The sequence below is a fragment of the Capra hircus genome, chromosome 22 (genome assembly GCF_001704415.2).
Source record: "Capra hircus breed San Clemente chromosome 22, ASM170441v1, whole genome shotgun sequence".
In the NCBI taxonomy this organism is placed as follows: domain Eukaryota; kingdom Metazoa; phylum Chordata; class Mammalia; order Artiodactyla; family Bovidae; genus Capra; species Capra hircus.
Window position 1 is genome coordinate 13,110,921 of NC_030829.1, and position 11,841 is coordinate 13,122,761.

An 11,841-nucleotide genomic window follows, 5' to 3' on the forward strand; every position below is an offset into this window, starting at 1 on the left:
AAATCATTCAAAGGCTCTGTAATTTATAGCCATGAAAAAAAAAAAAACATGGAATAGAAAGTTTGCCACTTAGCGAGAAGGTGAATGTTACGCTTGAACTGACGCTTCTTTGTGAACTCTTCCACAACTTCCTGATGGTGATCCATTTCTTCTGAGGAACTAGTTGATATTTTACTTGCTAGAAAAGTCAAATATAGAAAAAACAATAATTTGAGTCCCTGGGATGGGAACTAAAAAAACTCGGAAAATTATTCATTATTTTCCAAGCAGTGATAAATTGCTACTGAACTGGAATGAACTTCAGCTTGTGGCACTGCTCTTTCTTCTTCAGCCAAGAGTGAGCCAGTGTACCCCGACTTTCTTTAACCCACTGATGAAAGGGAAAAGAGTGTCCCAAGTGAGCCTTCTTCCATAAAATGGCACAGATGAATGATACAAACACACTATGTCATGGGTGACATGAATGCTATGTCACCACTCCTCCGTGGGTCAGCACACTAAAGGATTTCAATTCAGGGGCAGCCATGATGGCCATCATATCCCCTCATGCCAAAGCCCTCCCAAAGAGCAAAGCAGGGACAGCGAAAAACCCCTCTTCCTTTCCACCTCCCTCCTAAGCTCCCCATCCTTCTGGCCTGATGAGGGTTTCTTTGTATAGTGCCCCAAGCGAATACTTACGCTACTCCTATGCCTTCACTAATCTCCTTTCCTCTGCTGATCTGAGACAGAGCAACAGTGATTGAGTAGGAGGCTCTTCAGCTGGTTGCTAGACAGCAGAATAGGAACAGGTAAGGGAGGAGAGAACAAGTGATATTTTTACTGGTAGCTATTTCCCTGCTTGGCAGTTTGACAGGTAACAAGTGCAGCCTGACTTCATGGTTGCCTGGGAAGCTTCAATTTGCAGAGGGGGGTTCCTGTGTCTTACCTACATCTGGAAACCGGCCCCTGCCTGAGGGAGTGGGGAGGTTATTTTAAGACTGTTGTCTGGGCACTCAGCCTCTTGTGTTCTGTGCCTTGCATAGGTTGCAAAACGAAACAGCAGCTAATGAAATCCTTGAGAGCATTGAAAACTACTTCGAGTCTCAGCCCTTTGATTTTAGGGATGCTCAAATCATTTCTGGGCAAGAGGAAGGGATATATGGATGGATTACAGCCAACTATTTAATGGGAAATTTCCTGCAGGTGTGTGAAAACAAATGCATGGTTTTTAATCTCGCTCTTTATTCTGTCCCCTGGGGTTGGTAGTTTAAGCAGAGGTGCATGCTGACAGGGCCATCTGTCCTGCATCATTTCTTTAGGGAAACAGCAGTGATACAAGAAAAGACATGTATAGCTGCGACAAAGCCTTGGATCCTAAATAAGACAAATGCATGGGGGAGGGGGAATATCATTTTACCAACCAACAAGAAAGGTGAGCGGGGAGGGAGGATCTAAATCTTGCAGTAGGCCATGAGTCTTTTGAAATACAACTAGAGAATGACCCTTCCAAGAAGTCCTGTAGCCGTCAGGAATTTACAGAGCCCTCAGGCAGCCTTCTTCCCACTCACTCTGTGTCCTCAGGTCTCCTCACACTCCGCTCTCCACACTCCCTGCTCCTTTGGAGCAGAGGAAAGCTGACGTGGAAAAATAATCACCGTGTCACAGAGGGTGTAAACTGAGGATGCCTACCATGTCCAGCCCAAGACCTGTTTTCTTCTCCCTTGAATATATTTTTAGAAGTTAATTAATTTAGTTAATATTTTGGAAAATTCACATAGAAATCCATGATTCTAGCTTCTTCTGGACTCCCTCACTCCCTAAAAGTTGGAAGAGCCAGTCACAGCAGACTCACATTCCTGCATGCCAACAACCAACTGGAACGGAGTCTATCTCTCATGTATTCCCCAGATGGCCACAGTCCTCACCATTCCCTGTTGTGCACACCTAATCTACTCACTCATTTATGTTGCCTGTCCAGTCCCTGAAAGCATTTGAGTTCACCACCCGTGAAACAAAGGAGAGGTCTGGCCCTGAATGCACCCCATGTCATACTTCTTAGCAATAAGAGATGGGTCCTGGGTGATGAACGCTGGCCAATCAGAGATGGCACCTTTGGTCTTTTTTCTTGCTTCTTTTTCCAACTGTGTAGAAGAGCCTATGGCATATGTGGGTGCATCCGAGTGGAAAGAAGACCACAGGTGCCCTGGATTTGGGTGGTGCCTCCACCCAAATATCCTTCGCAGCAGAAGAGAAGGTGGGGCTGAACACCAGTGACATCATGAAGGTGACCCTGTATGGCTATGAATACACGCTCTACACACACAGCTTCCAGTGCTATGGGCGGAACGAGGCTGAGAAGAGGTTTCTGGCAACCCTCCTTCAGGTACCTGAGCCAGGGGGCAACAGGTGTTCCCTTGGGGGTCTTGGCTGAGGGGAGGATGCCTTGCCTTCTGGGGTCTGTCCTTTCCATTCCAGTTAGAAGGTGGATGGAAACAGCAGCATTTTCCTGTTAACTTGTAGGGGTCCAAACACTTTCTTTCTCTCTCTCTCTGATACGTTGACCATTTCCAGTGTATTTGAGTCAGAAGTGCAGGGTAATTCCAGAGCCCCAGAGGTTTTATAAATGATTCAGGACTTGGAATCCCTTTATGGACACAAACTGCCTTAAACTAGTAGCTAAAGAAGCCGGAGATTGCAGAGACTCCCCTGAGTACAGACAAAATAATAAACCTGGTCACAGGAGAAATACTTGCTGACAACAGAGAGGGTAGAGGACCTCCCCAGGCTCAGGCTTCTTTTAGATGAGCCTGTATTAGGCAGATTTAATGCACTTTATATGGTGGGATCTTAGAGCAACCGAATTCCATCACATTGATCAGTAATTTTTACGGTAACTGAATATGATGGCTACTTCAGACATCAGTTAGGCTGTCACTAATATAAAGTTGACATGAGTACTGTTTGTGGCAGCGAGAGCACTAGCACCATGGATGTGCCCCTGGGCCCCAAACTCCAGTGGTCAGGGGACATCCATCTCGGCCATGGCTGAAAAGGGAAGATGAAGATGAAAGGAGAATGAAGGGAAGGAATCTTGACCTCCTGTAGGGGCATGAGGCCAACCGGAGGCCACAGGTCCAAGGGAACCCGGGGCAGGGCACAGGGGCTGAGTCAGCCTCTGAATGTACTGGACACAGCATCAGTAGCAGCTTACTCTGGTCATGAGGGAGGAAGCAGTATTTCCCAGCTACTAGCTGTAGAAAAATTGGATTGGTTTACAAAGAGTCATCACTGGAACTCACATCTTCAGATCTCTGCATTTACTGAGTATTGATGCAGGGTGGATTGTGAGAATTCACCCTCCGGGTCAGGCCCTCTTCCCAAAACTCCTCTTTCAGCCTCACAGGAAAGGCTGGAGCCCCAGCACACATGTATGCCACATGTATTTTAGCGAGGGGCTGGGCACTCCTGGGAAAGACAGAGCAGGGGCCCTGCAGGCAGCCCTGAGCTACTTCTCCATGGCTCAGGAGACTCAGTGCCCAGGCCAAACCAAATCCTGCAGGGAGCTTAGTCAACCCTCTCTAACTGGGCTCCTCTTTTCTCTCTCCTTTTATTTCTAGCAATAGTTAAGGCCCCTTCCTCCAGCTCTGGCCCTAGAAGGGGTGCAGGGTAGGGCAGAGAGGGCAGGGCTCCTCTTAACTTCAGATGGGAGAAGGGAGGCAGGGGAAATCACCCTTTTCCCAGGGTGAATCCAGGTTTGAGAAGCTAACCTCTTAAATTTGGCTGGCCATGAGGGCGTGTGTATGTATATTTGTGCACACACTCCTACAGGATTTATTAAAGAATGACTGTCTATGTATCCAACAGTCTACAGTAGAGAAGTGAATATTCCACCTGGGTGAGGTTTCATTTGAACTTGAGAATGCAGGTCTCAAGGTGTAAGCCCAGGTCTGGGGGCAGAGGTGGGACACCCCGGCCTCTCACTGTATATAGTCAACTCACAGGGACAGAGGGCATCTTCAACTTGCCTGATAACATGTGGCTGCCTGAGAGAGTAGCTTTGCCCTCTGAGCCTTCTGACTCATATGTGGGGAAGGATCCTGGTGTGATGAGGATCACACACAAATGCATGTCCTGACCTGCCTAGCCAATACTTTCATGTTCCAAAGATGTGTTGCCAAGCCCCAACTTAAAGCTTCCCAAAGCTTATTGCATCATGAACGCTGCCTGAGTAATTGCTTCCAGTCCAGGTCTCAGTTCCTGGACTGAAATATAAATGGCTACAGAGTGTGGTGAGAGTGACACTTAGATATATGAAAAAGTCAAAGTGTTAGTCAGTCATGTCCAACTCTTTGCAACCCCATGGACTGTAGCCTGCCAGACTCCTCAGTCCATGGAATTCTCCAGGCAAGCATATTGGAGTAGGTTGCCATTTCCTACTCCCAGGGGTCTTTCTGATCCAGGGATCGAACTCAGGTCTCATGCATTGCAGGCAGATTCTTTACCATCTGAGCTACCAATATATACTTTGCAAATTATTTTCTTAATTAAGGGGTCTCCAGTGACCCCAAGACTCAAGTCTCACTCTGATAGCATGTTAGACATTAGGGACATGCATTCACTTTCTCTCCCTTGTTAAGTAAGATTTTTTTCTTCTGGTTTTAAAGTAACACATATTCAGTGGAGGGAAAAAAAAAACAGACATAAAGAATATAAATAATAAATAAAAAAACTTGGAATTACCATCATCAACATATTATTGCATTTTATTCCAGTTTTTTTTTTTAATGCAAGAATATGTGTATTTTCAAATTTGGCTTCATATGGTATATATATGGGCTTGCCAAGCGGTGCTAGTGGTAAAGAACCCGCCTGCCAATGCAAGAGACGTAAGAGACACAGGTTTGATCTCTGGGTTGGGAAGATCCCGTGGAGGAGGAAATGACAACCCATTGCAGTATTCTTGCCTGGGAAATCCCATGAGTGGAGGAGCCAGGCCAGCTACAGTCCATGGGGGTTGCAAAGGGGTGAACACGACTGAGCGACTGAGCACAAGCACGGGCAGTATTCCAAATACATTATTTATCAAGAAACACTACGTTGGTCATGTAGTTACAAAGGAAAGTGCATGACCCTTTCATGCTAATGCCCTGCAAAGACTAAATTCAGGGAAGATTTATTAAATGTTGAGGGACTAAGTAACTTGGCACATTGGCAAGTTTTATTTCAGGAATGCTGTAACAAATAATTCATGATCCAAAAAGAGAACTGAATTAATCTTTACCAAGCTTCTTCTGGCCAAAAAATAATTTATATTATTTTGCTTCTTCTCCAAGCCAGGCCAGAAATGACTTATTTTCATTATTAAAAAAAGTCTAAGTCAGATTTGGAGGGGGAAACTAAATGATTAGTTGTTGATTTGATTTTTTTTTCTTTCAGTGATTATTTCAGCCATAGGGTGACCATGATGTAATATGTTACAAATTAGACATAACAGCTTTTGAACACCATAGACTTTTTCATGCCACTGAAGCAGAAGGGGCCCATTTGCTGCCTCCACAGTCATAGTAAGATCTTTCTGTAGGACACTCATATCAGCTGAGTGTTGGACTTCTGTAGGATTCTGCATAGAATCCTTTCATTAAAAGATTACATTATTTTGATGTGTACCTCAGGTTCCTCAGCAGTAAAATAAGAGAGCTGAGCTAAGTGTTTTCTGGGCCAAGATTTTACTGTAAAGGATAAAATACACTTTAGTAGCTTCGAAATTACACAGAGTTCAAATCCAGTTCCTTGGAAAAGAGAGCCCATAAATTGAACCAAACACATTTTGGAATTTAGCATTAAATAAAGGGAACATTCTTCACCATAGATAGAAGACTGGATAATCATCTGGAGAAAGTAAAAATCAAATCCCTTCCACCATCTTAATACCAAATAAATTACAAACAGATCGAAGATTTCTATGTAACAGGGTATTTATTACACCATTGTTTTGTAATGGCACGTGATTGGAAGCCAGCTAAATTTTCCTCTAGATGGGGTTCCCTAAATAAAGCACAGTTTATTTGTACAGTGGAGTTCTATGTAGCTAGCATGAAAGAAGCTAGTGTAAAAAGAAGAGGTCACTCTTACATGGACAATGAAAGGAAAATCTCAAAGACAAATTCTTGAGTAAGAAATGCAAGGGACAGAACAGTGTGTATAGAGCACTACCATTTATGATTTAAAATTTAAAGAAAGAAAAAGAGGGGAAAAGAAAATGTAATTGCGCATGCATAGAAGAAGTATACACAGAATCTCTGTCAGAATACACTGTAACTGGCAATGGCGGTTACTTCCAGGGAGGGAACCTGGTGGATACAGTGGGTGGGAATGAGCCTTGATTTTCACAATACGTTTATTTGTACCTTTTTAATTGTTATTTTTAGATGGATAGATAACATGCTCTTCAAAATGGTCAATTAACCTAAACATACCTTGCTTTCTCATCAAAACGGAGTTCATAAACCCTGCTTCATGGAGCTGTGCTAAGTGCTGGAGCAGAGCCTGGTATTGTGCCTGGTGCAGGGTGACAATCCCCCCTCCCCAAGTAGAGTTATCTAGACAACCTGGGACTTCCCTTCCACCGGACGCATTTTTTCCATTTCTGTCTTGGCATTGGACTTGCAAAAGGAAAGTACTTGGATCTCCACAAGAGTGATTGCTAACACCTTACTCTTGTACCTATAGGATTATACCACTGAAACCACGTTCACCAACCCTTGTTACCCTCAGAATTACATCACTACCTTCACTGAGGCACAGGTGTTTGGCAGCCTGTGTACAGAGGACCTGAGACCTGAAAGATATAATCCCAACAACATCATCACTTTTGAAGGAACTGGGGACCCATCACTGTGTAGAGAAAAGGTGGCTTCCCTATTTAACTTCAGCGCTTGCCATGATCACGAAGCTTGTTCCTTTGATGGGGTGTATCAGCCAAGAGTTAAAGGGTCATTCGTGGTAAGAGCAAAACAACAGAGATTCCTTTTCCCCCTACTGATTATTTCTCACCTTCCTGTTTTTCCTCTGCTGAGGTGTTTCCCACTTTGTTATTCCCTGCCCTGAAACCTCCATTATATCACATTCTGAGAAATGATTTCCTTCTGTACGACTTCCTTACAGGCTTTTGCAGGATTCTACTACACAGCCAATGCTTTCAACCTTTCAGGTAGCTTTTCTCTGCACACCTTCAACTTGAGCACCTGGAATTTCTGCTCAAAGAATTGGAATCAGGTCAGTATTTAAAGAAAAAGGATCCGTGTTGGTACAAAACAGAGCAGAGATTTCATTTGTGCCTCTGTGTGTGTGTGTGTACGTGTGTGTATGTATGTTCTGAATTTGACTTTTATGCTGTTCTCCTTCACCACATCTGTAAGATGGGAGTAATAAGGAACCCTACCTCACAGCTGTGTTGTGGATTAAATGTTCTATTCATGGGCACAATGTTTATAACAGTGTCTAGCATGTAACAAGCACTCTATAAACTTAAGATTGCTCTTCCATATTGTATGCGTGCTAAGTCGCTTCAGTCCAAGTCTTTGCGACCCTATGAACTGTAGCCTACCAGGCTCCGATGTCCATGGGATTCTCCAGGCAAGAATACTGGAGTGGGATGCCATTTCCTTCTCCAGGGGATCTTCCCAACCCAGGGATCGAACGTGCATCTGTTATGTCTCCTGCATTGGCAGGCAGGTTCTTTGCCACTCGGTTATGTCGTAAAGGGATTTTTTTTAAATATAGGAGATGTGGTGTATACATACAATGGAATATCACTCAGCCATTAAGAAGAATGAAATTGTGCCATTTGCAGCAACATGAGTGGACCTATTATGCTTAGTGAAATAAGTCAGATGGAGGAAGACAGATACTGTATTTTATCACGTATATGTGGAGTTTAAAAAATGAAACAAATGAACATAAAACATAGATTTTTTGTCATTGTATTATTTTATAGTAATTTTAATGATTAAATTCTCTGGGTGATAAGATTCTTTAAAATATGACTGCTGACCTAAGCTGTTCTGAAATGCACGTTTTAAAACCTGCCTCCTCCCTGTTTTGAACTTGCCTTCAGCTCCCAGTGCTGCTGCCCCAGTTTGATGAGCAGTATGCACGCTCCTACTGCTTCTCAGCCCACTATATCTACCATTTGCTTGTAAGTGGATACAAATTCACCGAGGAGAGCTGGCCCCAAATACATTTTAAAAAGGAAGTAAGTCAAAGCACAAATTGTTTTCCTCTTCTTCCTCTCAAAAATAGATGTTTGTTTGTATGTGTGTGAAAGAAATGTAGGAGATAAGTGGGAATTGGGGATTTAAACTTGCTGAATGGGAGCCAGTGCGGCTTGATCCCTGGTGAGCTTATAAGAAGAGATAATGGAGAATTTAGAGGAAGTGGTCATCAGAAACCTTCTGTGTGAGCTGAGGAGGCCAAGAACTGTGGACTCTAAGCTCTGTGGGGGCAGGACTTGCTTGATCATCCTCACATTCCTAGCACTCACACAAGGCTGAGAACATAGAGGGCTCTTGGTAAATATTGTTGCGTGAATCCATAAATATGTTAAAGAACTGAGACTTTTTATCCTGACAAGAAGCTTCAAATACAATAATTTTGTTAAGAGGATAGTAACTAACTGATCTCCATTTTACACAGATGTCAGAGGGAGATCTATTCTTTAGAGCACAGGGATTAAGTCAGCAGTGTTAAGTAAGAATTTGATCTTGGAATGAGTCTGAGGTCACTGTATTCACTTTCAAGTGTCCAGAATGGTCTGACGCTGGAATGACAGCTGACTGGTGAGGCGCCTCTGTACTTTGCTTTCAGGACTCAGCCTTGCTGTTGTGTTGATCCAGCACTCTGTTCCCCAGGTTCTTGGAGGGTTTTCTCATTTCAGGAATAGCAGATGTAAAGCCTGAAGTATGTCTGGAGTCAGTCTGTTCAATATGAGCTTCAGCAGTAATTAGATTAAAGCAAGCAATATCCAGTATTAGGCTTGTGACTGTTTTACATAGATAAAATTGAGTCAGCCGTAAAAAAATAAGGATGTGTGGAGACAGATAAGGACTGCTGGTGGCATGTACTCTCCAAGCTTTGTTTCTAATTAATCTAATTACCAGGAAAGCACATTATGATTTTCCATTAAATACCAATTTGGGGGGGTACATAATTCTAGGTTTCAAGTTCCTTTCTTTTATTTATCAAGAATTTAGTATCAGTCAAATCAGTATTCAAATGTGAGGATATAAAAAGACTTCAGGAGATTTGCCAAAGATTTATATCCAAAATATGTGCGGGATTTCCTTGGTGGCTCAGTAGATGAGAATTCACCTGCCACTGCAGGGGACATGGGTTCAATCCCTGGTCTGGGAAGATTCCACATGCCAGGGACCACTAAGTCCACGCACCACAACTACTAAGCCTGTGCACCTTCGAGTCTGTGCTCCGCAACAAGAGAAGACGCCGCAGTGAGAGAGAGAGGATGGAAGATTACAAATGTGAAACATTTACATATTTCCAAAATGACCTAAAACCATGCAAACAAAAATTGATGGAACTACCAGATGGAACTGACACAGTCTGCTTCCCACTTAGACTGACCTTCTTTTCCTAGAAACTGGTACTGGGTTTGGTAAAACATGCATCACCCGTTTCTTTAGCTACAGACTCTTCTGTACCCAGTGATCGAAAAACTTCCACTGCTGTTAACTGTGCCCTCTTCACTCTGGCTGTGATGAGGCTCTGAGGATTCATTCTCTGCGGTGTGGGAGGTTGGGCACTCAAGCCTTTGTGGTCATGATGACCAGGGTTCTAGCCCAGCCTCTGCAGTTTTTGAACTTAGGCAAGTCCATTGACCTCCTTAGGCCACAGATCCTGGGGGTATCTCAGGGGGGTGACCATGGTGTGTCCTGGGGATATAATCTGTGCCTCAAGCCCAGCCCTGAGAACTGAGCCATCTCCTCTACTCCACAGGTGGGGAACAGCAGCATAGCCTGGTCTCTCGGCTACATGCTCAGCCTGACCAACCAGATCCCAGCCGAAAGCCCGCTCATCCGCCTGCCCATCAAGCCATCTGCCTTCATGGGCACCCTCGCCTTCTTTGCAGCAGTGGTCTTGCTGTGTCTGACATATCTCATATACTTGTGTGTGTTGTCCAGGAATCAGAGGCGCTCCCAGCATGCCTTGGACAACATGGTGGACTCTGAGTGAGCCTCACAGAGTGGTTCCTAGAGCCTGAGAGCTGCCCGTAACCAGCTTGAGGGGCACCAGACAATGCAAGCAAAATGTCCATCTTCGGGAAACACCGCTAAAGTCCAATGCCTAGGTCCTGTGCCTCTCAGATACTGATTTATGTCAAAGCGCCTCTTGCGAAGTCCCTCAACTGTTCAGTGCACATTCCTCTGCCAGAAACCCTGCCACCCACTAGCTGACCTATTGGGGAACAGAGGAGAGACGGGCCATCAAGGTCAGCCTCCTTATTCCAAGTGTCCCACAGGAAGAGTAAGTTGAGAAGATGACAGATGAATGTGGAAGAGTTGACCTCAGGGCTCAGTTTGCATTTTCCCTCCTTCAAAAATGCCATAGTCCTCCCAGTAGGGTTGGAAATTGGCAGGTGTCTAGTAAGCATCTGGTCCAATTAAATATCTCATTTTATGGCTTCCTCTCATTGGTCCTTAACTAAGAATTTCCTTAACAACCATTAATAACATTGAGCTCCCTTAGCTTGGTAGAATATTGTATCTGGGGGAAAATCCTCCTTCACCCCCAAAGACAGTGGCCACAGCAAAGCTTCTGTCATGCAGGCAGAACCTGAAGGGCACAGCCACACAGAACGTCTACCAGAACACTACAGGCCATTCCTGAAGTAGGATTCCCTCTCAGGGCTCTGGTCATTAGATCGCCACCTGTGTGCGTATCATCGTCGTCGCCTCCCCTTCCCATTGCTGTGTGCCCTTGTCAAATGTTTATTCCTAGCAAGGCTATCATGCTCCAGATCATTTTGCCTTTGCTAGGCTTTTGCTTAGGGTCGTCTTTCCATCATTAGCACCCTGTGTATATTTCACCCACCATTCCCACAGGTCCACCTGACGCTGTCACAGGACATCCTCTTCTCTGATTTGCTTACCAATCACTTTCCTAGATGGTAGGCCTTTGTGCAGTAGCCATAGTTCCTGACTTTGAGCGGGGAAAGGAAGCTGCAGGGATATTTAACTCCAAAGTGGGAGGGGAGCAAGTCCAATGGCTACAAAGTAAAATCAACATTCTCTCAGATTATAGCTTGTTCACTGAGTACAGAATAAAGGAGACTTATTTTATTGTGACTTGCAGTGTGTGTTTGTTACTGTGCATATGGTACTCTTTCTCTTAAGGACCCAAGGTGGCATCTATGAAAAGAAGCTAAACAACTAAAAAAAGTTTACTGAGCAAACTTTCCTAGTGTATTAAGAAAGTCATACATCAATATCACTTTTATTCTGGAGAGCTCAAAGTGTTTTACTTTAATAAACCTTCAGTTCCTTGAGATAACTGAGTCCAACATTTCCTTACCTTATCTGACACTGCAAAGCTTCTGTGAGGCTACAACCTGCCACTCACATCTTGATTCCCAACCAGAAAGGCTGCTTCCATCGCAAAGTGCACCACTGTTCACAGTTCTCCCTGCCTAGACTGTGGGTTATCCTCCCACTCATCCAAACCACCGTATTTCTCAAGGTGCAATCCCAGCTCTACTTCTTTCACAGAGCATTCCCTGCACACACTCATGCACGTGTGCACACACACATCATGATCTCTCTCTTGGATTACTTTTTAAAAACTACATAA

General features: G+C 44.2%; 1 protein-coding gene across 2 annotated transcripts in view; it reads left to right on the forward strand.

Moving 5' to 3' along the window:
• The window catches only part of ENTPD3 (ectonucleoside triphosphate diphosphohydrolase 3), a 33,738-nt gene extending 22,406 nt beyond the window's left edge, over positions 1-11,332 (forward strand). For both annotated transcript variants that reach the window (XM_005695570.3, XM_005695571.3), the window contains exons 6-11: positions 1,023-1,182; positions 2,129-2,362; positions 6,709-6,981; positions 7,144-7,254; positions 8,096-8,233; positions 9,991-11,332. In XM_005695570.3, the coding sequence (XP_005695627.2) occupies positions 1,023-1,182; positions 2,129-2,362; positions 6,709-6,981; positions 7,144-7,254; positions 8,096-8,233; positions 9,991-10,227 (1,153 nt within the window). In that variant the 3' untranslated portion in view covers positions 10,228-11,332. The remainder of the gene's footprint in view (positions 1-1,022; positions 1,183-2,128; positions 2,363-6,708; positions 6,982-7,143; positions 7,255-8,095; positions 8,234-9,990) is intronic.